Here is an 8,549-nt window from a genome sequence, read left to right as displayed (position 1 = left end):
ATAGGGCATTAAAATAATACAACTGGCTATACAGTACTTATTTGTTATTATGAGGATGTAGACAAAAGAAAAAGAAAAGCATAAAATACTAATGACAGACTATACATTCGTTTCAGTATTTACAAACATCATTTGGTCACCATCTGTGTGCCATCTTATTGGCGCGCACAACACAGAATTAACAACACGGGTGCGTTAACGACGGTCACCAGACCCATAGCCAAATTCGGCTGAGCGAAGCCAAAGTTTTGCGCTATTTGACCAGCTACGATGGGGCCCATCGCGTACGCTATGGAGCATGACATATCAGCGATGGCGTAGACGCTGCCATACACAGAGACGTGTCTCGCATCGACGAGGAAGGCTAGAGTGGGCAAGAGCACGGTGTACACCAGTGCGATGCCGAGACACATGCAGCACAAGGGCACAACCAGTTGGCCAAAGGTTTTGCAATATGGCACCACGCATGAACTCGAGCCAATAATGACCATGCCAAGCGCGCCAAATAACCACTGCAAGTTGGGGTACTTGGCTGCCAACTGGAAAGTCACGAACACTCCAAGGACGTACGGGAAGAAACCAGGCAGCCAAGTCATCCCTATCTCTGCCTCGGTGACTGGCATGGTGTCTCTCATCCACTCGGCTATGGTGGGGTCCAGAAAGGCGAAGGAGATGTTGCAAGCCACCAGGGCACCCGCCACCACCGCTATGCGCGCGTCAAACATCAACAGGTAGATGGGAGTGCCCTCGGGCGTGTTGTCTCTATTCCTGATCGAAAATGGCTTTATCACACCTAAAACTAGGAAGCCGACGGTCAAGCAGACGCACGCAAAAACTACGAAGAGGACCAGTTTGCCCGCAAAGTGGTACAGGGCGCCGCCGAAGGGTGGCGCGACTAGTCTTCCGAAGGAGATGCACACTAGGGCGATGCCCAGCGCCCGACTTCTCTCCAACTTCTCGGTATACTTGTTCGCAATCATAGCAATCCCAGAAACATCGGCGAACGCAGAGCCAAGTCCTTGGAGGCTTCGTGCTGCAAAGAGTGTTCCGTAGTTCTCAGCAAACGCGAATATTACCGTGGACAGAAACATGACCGTGATTCCGATTAAAAGTGGAATGCCATATCCCATCCTGTCCATGAAAGTTCCGGACAAGGGGCTGACAAGCAGCTGCAGGATAGCTTTTGATGCGAACAGTAGTTCAATTTTAACGTCTCTATTAGTTCGGTTGAATATACTGGATGAATTTTCATGCAGGCGTTCGTAAACGTATTCCTCACTGTCCAGAGCCAGGTACTCTGGAATAATTGGCAACACCACCGTGAAGAGCATATTGTCTAACACAAGTGTCGCACACACAATCACTAAAATAGAACGTCTCCTCGGGTCTACCATAACGGTACCAAATTGTTGAAGTCTTTCTCCCATCTCGGATTCGGATAGCCTAGGCCTAGTAGTTTTTACATTGAATATTCGATTGACAGATGTTCAGATGCGTAGTCTAGGCTACACACTTTCAGACTTGAACTCAGGGAGAGCACACCCCATCTTACAAACAAAGTTAGGGACCATCCATAAATTACTCTCCCCCCAAAACGTTGTTTCTCAATAGTTTGTGGTGCTTTATGTAGGATATTGCCTACATAGCCTACAGGTGACCATAGCCTACAGTAGGCCTATATACAATATGTATGTTGGCCAGGCCTACTGTTTGGCTTGCTGTTCCAATACTTTACACGGTCCCATCCAAAAGTCTTGAAACAGCAAGCCAAATTCTCTTGTTTGGTTGTGCACCGAAGACATTTGAGTTGAGTAGAATAGAGAAGAGTGACATTTTTTAATCCCTGAGGAAATTAAGGTGTCAAGCAGCATAGATAGATCCACATTACCCAATACACAAGACATACATTTATGCCCCAAACCCCAAACGATTAATATAAAACAGACGTTCAGAATGTCAGCCTCTTCATGGTATTTGAATCTGTGTTAAATAATCTTGCATTCATCACCATTTGTATTAGCCAGTCTAAAGTCAATTTTGACAAGACATATGTATTGCACTTTGTATAGAAAGATGATCTCTGACCCCTCGTCACTCTCTCAAATTATACAGTATGCATGTATATGAGGCCTCTGTGGAGATTACCATTTTTCACCACTGGAGGGCATCCACTCACAAGCTTTCTGGATTGAGCATACAGTATATGTGGGAGGCCCACCTGGAAAACTCCATCTCCCAATGTCATCGACACACACAGCACACAAGTGCACACTGCACACAACGAATTGTGTGCCTCACCTGTGCAAGGGCGCAGCCCCCAATGATGCCGCAAGGGAGCAGTGTGGTACCATGCTCAATATACCTCAGTCATGGAGGAGGGTGAAGGGAGAGCAATGGTTAATTACTCCCCCCACCAGCCTGGCGGGTCAGGAGTCGAACCAGCAACCTTTGAGATATAAGACTGACGCTCTAACCGCTTACACATGACTGTCCAACAATACCATCTACGAGCTTGATTTACATGAACAAGACTTCAAGTTAGAGTGGTAAGAAGGCCCGTCTGATCAAGTGTGTGTGTGTGTGTGTGTGTGTGTGTGTGTGTGTGTGTGTGTGTGTGTGTGTGTGTGTGTGTGTGTGTGTGTGTGTGTGTGTGCGTGTGTGTGTGTGTGTTGAGAGTATAAGGAGGGTGACCACATTGGGTTCAAAGGTCAGCACATTCTGTAAGTGACTTATTGGGTGGAGTGTATTAGGTGGAGTGTTTATCCGGTGGAGTGTTCGTGATCAAACCAGCCAGGATAACATCATTTATTTTGCAATACAGTTCCAAAAGGGTAGCCGGATGAGTGGACTCAGGTCTTATAAGTCTTTAGCCAGGCCATGCCCTCCTATTGACGCAACACCTTCAGCGTTGCTACTAGTCAGGTCAAGAGCAATGCAAGTACTTTCTGAGCTCCCGAAAAATCGGTAACTCCTCCCATTTTGTCGGGAAGCAAACAACCATTAGCAAACCAAGGGAGGCTTGTCAACCATGCCATGTGGGAAATGTTCATTGTGATGCTCTTGGTCAGACCAATTCTCGAATAGATTTGAAAGTCGATGATAATCAGGCTACCAAATCTTAACCTTAATCTTAAAGGTCATGTTCAAGCTCCGAATAACATCCATCTTTTCGTGATGGAGTTCCTTTAACTACTTAAAAAGCAATTTTATCTTCACTTTCAAGTGCAGATGACATAATTTCCTATGCCACATTACAGGACACTTTGTTCCTCTCCTGCAGTTAATAAGGGATTTAAAAAAAATGTCAAATCTCTCTCTTCTCTCTCTCTCTTCTCTCTCTCTCTCTCTCTCTCTCTCTCTCTCTCTCTCTCTCTCTCTCTCTCTTTCTCTCTCTCTCTCTCTCATTCACTCTTCCCCCTGACGCTCAGCTAATCTCTTGGTAGATATGATGAATAGTACATCATCTAATTCAATCACTCCCCATTCTTACCGTAGGAACTGGGCCAGTGGAGTGGTACGACTCCAACTTGATTGAGTTTCGAGTGAGCGAACAAACCAAGCTGATGATTACATTATATAACATTGCATTGCATTTGGCAGACACTTTAAAAACCAAAGCGACTTACAAAGGAGGACATAATCATAGCTAACATGTATATCAGAGACAAAGTGCACAGGAAATATACAGAACAACAAGTGAAGATGCAAAGAAGGGTTAGTTAGGGTTTTTTTAAGTAGAGTACACACAGACATACACATCATGTCAAGAGTCTGGCCTGGGACTAAGCCAGCTCCAGCATTAGTGTAGAAGATAGTCATGAAAGAGGAGGACGATAAGATGTGAGCTCTCCTGAAAAGGTCACGATCCACTTCATTATCACCACCAAGATGAGAAGATGTTGCTTTTAAAGGTGCACTGTGTAGGATGGTGGCCAGAGTACAACTATGCTGTTCATTGAAACTGTGCTGCCTATAGCCAAATGTAATATTTTCATGAATATTTACTAGAGTAAGTAATAAATTAAAATTTACTAGTATGACCAAAGTATAAAAATGTCTTCGTGTAAAAGGTAGGATTTGTGAATGGGCAGCATGAATTCTGGAAAGAAGCTACTAAAAACATTACACAGTGTACCTTTAAAGAATCCGTTTACTATCCATCGATGATCCACTTCATCACCACCACCAATTGGCCCCCAATTATCAATTTTATTCATTATTGACTATATTTAAACAGATTACATCGCACTCACGATTAAAATGTGCTAAACAAAAAAAAGACTATGAAAGAAAAATGTCTGCATAAAAATCCTTTTTTCTTTTTAATAGCCAAGCTGGCTCCTGTGGAAGGTCACAGACCGAAAGCTTGGCTATTAAAAAGAAAAAAGGATTTAACTGTGCAGACATTTTTCATTCATCATATTGATTATTGATTACCTAGCGTGCCATCTGTCTCACGTGTATACACAGTATGTAGCCTACATGTCCCGGTGTTAATTTATCACTTTAGAGTATAGGACCATCACTGTGAGAGTTAAATCTACATTGTGTTAACAGTTTTTTTGTTTCAGACATGTAAAAGTTAGTTGTGTAGAAATGTTTCGACTTGAACATTTAATATAACCTCAAGACATACTGGACGTTATACATCTATTAGGCTATGTGTTGTTCTAATCCTGTGAATTAAGACTGCTACATACGTATATAGCCTACTGTATGCGCACCATTCACTGAACAAGCTATTGTTTCGTTCCACATTTATGATAAGTATAGGGGGAGATTACATAATTAATTTTCCTTACAGACAGCTGATATGACTCACACATGTACGCACGTCCCCACTATGGCCAGGGCCGTATTAAGAAGCCCCCTGGGCGCCTAGGCTACAGGTTGCTGCGGGGGCACCTCCGCAAGGCAAATCTTGCAACAAAATTACATAGGAAGTGTCATAATTACGAGCTAGGAATTAAGGATATGAAGACTTTATTTGCAAAACGGTGTACCTACATTTTGTAGAAAATTGACATTTTTGTGTTTGACATTCCATTGCATTGCATTGGAAAATGCATTTTATATAGGTTGAAAAAGTATGTTCTCAAAATATTTGAATAGCAAGAATTCACACATAGATGATAGGACCCCTGAATAGTCATTTTCAACAATAAAATGCAAAAGTCAAAAATGGTAGATACACCATTTTGCAAATAAAATCTTCATATGTCCCCCAACTATGGAGAGGAGTACTAATACGATTTAAAATTATGCTTGACACAACAGATGGATTTCTCAATATCACAACATCAATATCACATTCTGCAATTTTTATACTGTTGGCCAATCCGAGGCCCCCTAGCTGGTGGGGGCCCTAGACTTCAGTCTGTGTGTTAATCCGGCCCTGACTGGGGCACTCTGAAGTAATGATAGTAAAACTACTGTACAAGAAAGAAAGGGGACAAAAAAAGAAAAGACCACCTTTGAATTTCTTTGTCCATTCCATGTAGGGAATCACCGCCTGGCTCATCCATGGATACCTGAAATAGAAATACTTGTGGTGATTGACACCTTGAAAGAAAGGGGATACTGAAGAAAAGACCACCTCTGAATTTCTTGAGTTTCTGAATAGAAATGACTCACAGGTACTATGGTACGCACGTCACTACTGTGGCACTCCGACGTAATAATAGGACGACTGCTGTACAAGGAAGAAGGGGGATGATAAAGAAAAGACCATCTTTGAATTTCTTGATTTTCTGAATACCGGTATATGTGCTTTTAGTGGTCGACACCTTGCACAACAGCATCTCAACAGAATGTGAGGTCTTCCCTCTTTTTTTTATTAGAAGAAAAAACACATAGTAACATGGACAAAAAGAGGAGGAAAAAAACACTATACACACATCAAAAGAAAATAAAAGAGTAGTTACTGTTTATTTCTTTTTTGTGTTCTTCGGGGTCTTACTGTCTCCTCTTGTTGCGCATATGCTCTGCAATTTCCACTGAGCAGACAATTTGTTTTCCCTTGTTGGTGCTTAACTGTCCCCATTGCCCTCATGTCAAGGGACTGCTCCACACATTTTGACCTACAGCTACGCGCACCTTTCAATTAAAGCGATGGTTTGGAGTAGAATCACCCTAATGCCATTTGAACCGTGACACCCATCCACCTTTACACCCGAAGTGTTTTCTGCCGCAGGCTTACATCAACAGAGTTGCCGTGTTATTCGATGTTTATTCCGGATAGCTTGACTCAAGCGCATATGGATCCTGGGCACCGTCTCCAAACTTTCCCCACAAAAATAACATGTCATGACACCAAACTTCTACAGTATAGCAAATGTGGTTTGTACTCACAAAAAGATGAATTTGAAACTTTGTACATAGTCCAGGAGTTTATTAGTAACAACACACGAGACGATTAGCTTTTCTGCTGCTAAACATCCGTCGACGTCACTTCCTCCAGCTGGGACTTTGTTGATGGAAACAAATACACGTGAGTCCGGAAGGCGGAAAACTCAAAAAGACAGCTTGCGCTACAACTAGAAATTAACCACTTCGGATTTAAATTTTACCACGTTTAATAAATAGAAGACGATGCCACACTCGTGCATATATCCTGGCTGTAGACTAAAACACAAACCTTACAATAAAGAAAGTCCCAGCTGGAGGAAGTGACGTCGACGGATGTTTAGCAGCAGAAAAGCTAATCGTCTCGTGTGTTGTTACTAATAAACTCCTGGACTATGTACAAAGTTTCAAATTCATCTTTTTGTGAGTACAAACCACATTTGTTATACTGTAGAAGTTTGGTGTCATGACATGTTATTTTTGTGGGGAAAGTTTGGAGACGGTGCCCAGGATCCATATGCGCTTGAGTCAAGCTATCCGGAATAAACATCGAATAACACGGCAACTCTGTTGATGTAAGCCTGCGGCAGAAAACACTTCGGGTGTAAAGGTGGATGGGTGTCACGGTTCAAATGGCATTAGGGTGATTCTACTCCGAACCATCGCTTTAAGGTGGTGGGGAAAACACTGAAAACATTTTTTCCCCATTTTTGGGTGAAAACAGCACATTATTGGCCAAGATGGTCAAGGAGCAAAACCTCAACAGGAGCAGACCAGAAATTGACCGAAAACATATGAGGCTGATTTGGAGCCATAAGAGTCGACTATCCATAGCAAGGAGAGCCAAAAGAACCACATCTCAGAAAAAGAGCCGAAAATCCCATCACTATTGTACACTATCCTTTGCCACAGATTGTAGGGCCTATATTTCCATCCACGGTAAGGCTCATCCTCTTGACAAGATGAATGGACCCCATTTCAAACTGATTGAAGATGACGTAGATCAAACTGGTGCTTATGAGTTATTTTCTTTTGTATGGATGCATAATCATCTTCAGAATGAAGGCCACTCTGCAATTGAAGCTTTTTCACCCTCTATATGGGATCCGTCAGTTCATTGTTTGAAGATGACAAAGTCCTTTATTGTGTCTTCAACTCATTTTTTGTCTTTGATGCGTGTGGTGTGTTGATAGACAGGTGGAGTGACGCACGCATGCACGCACACAGACACACACACACTCTCTCTCTCTCTCTCTCTCTCTCTCTCTCTCTCTCTCTCTCTCTCTCTCTCTCTCACACACACACACACACACACACACGCACACACACGCACACACACACACACACACACACACACACACACACACACACACACACACACACACACACACACACACACAAACACACACACACACACACACACACACATACACACACACGCACACACACGCACACACACACTCACAGACACACAAAGGGCAAACAAAAGAATGCAGCCAGGTTGATTGCAGTGGCACCCGTCTCTGAAAACACTCGGTGTGGATGTGTGCATGACTGTGCATGGCATTGACAAGCCAACATGCTCCATCACTGTGCACCGCCATCTCTTCCGCTTCTCTCTTGTTTGATTTCAAGGCTTTGCTCTGGGTGCCTTTGTGATAAAAAGGCAGTCGGTATTTTGCACTGTACTAATACCGGGACAAAAAATCAGGCCGGGCATTTTCAGAAAAGACCGGTTTGCCAGGCGTTGTAAGAGAGACAACGAAGCTATTTTGATTGGTCAGTTGTAACGGTATGAGGACTGATACCACTGCATTGAGGGGAGGACCGGGCCTAAATCATCTGCAGTCCACTGGGCAAATGCCCTGTAAGCCATATGGCCAGTCCAGTCGTGCTAACACCTCAGTACATCCTTCTTTATGAGAGATGCAGGCTCTGGATTCTGTTTTTTTTCTGTTGAAATAGTTTGAATGGTGTTCAACACAATTCCTTTTCCAAGTTTAACGGCTTATGTGGTTTCTCAGTAAAGAGTTCCACAGAACCAGCTTTCATACCACAGCCTTCTTGCACAGACAATATCTGTAGGCTAGATAAGTTAGAGATTTGTTGGTTGCCGTTGGGGTTTGAACTATTTCTTTGTAGTCGGCTCGTGATGATTATTTGAGAATTAAGGACAAATGTAGTCGTGTTTCTCTGTATTAATG

General features: G+C 43.0%; 1 protein-coding gene across 1 annotated transcript; it reads right to left on the bottom strand.

The window, feature by feature from the left end:
- Nucleotides 1-1,490, bottom strand: LOC134467316 (probable vesicular acetylcholine transporter-A). Its single transcript, XM_063221213.1, has one exon. The coding sequence runs from the start codon at nt 1,425-1,427 to the stop codon at nt 156-158; it is 1,272 nt and encodes a 423-aa protein (XP_063077283.1). The 5' UTR covers nt 1,428-1,490; the 3' UTR covers nt 1-155.
- Between the last annotated feature and the right edge of the window lie 7,059 nt (nt 1,491-8,549).

This window comes from Engraulis encrasicolus, chromosome 17, assembly GCF_034702125.1.
Source record: "Engraulis encrasicolus isolate BLACKSEA-1 chromosome 17, IST_EnEncr_1.0, whole genome shotgun sequence".
Lineage (NCBI taxonomy): Eukaryota > Metazoa > Chordata > Actinopteri > Clupeiformes > Engraulidae > Engraulis > Engraulis encrasicolus.
The sequence above is the reverse complement of the archived record's forward strand: the minus strand, read 5'-3'. Positions and strand labels throughout refer to the sequence as shown.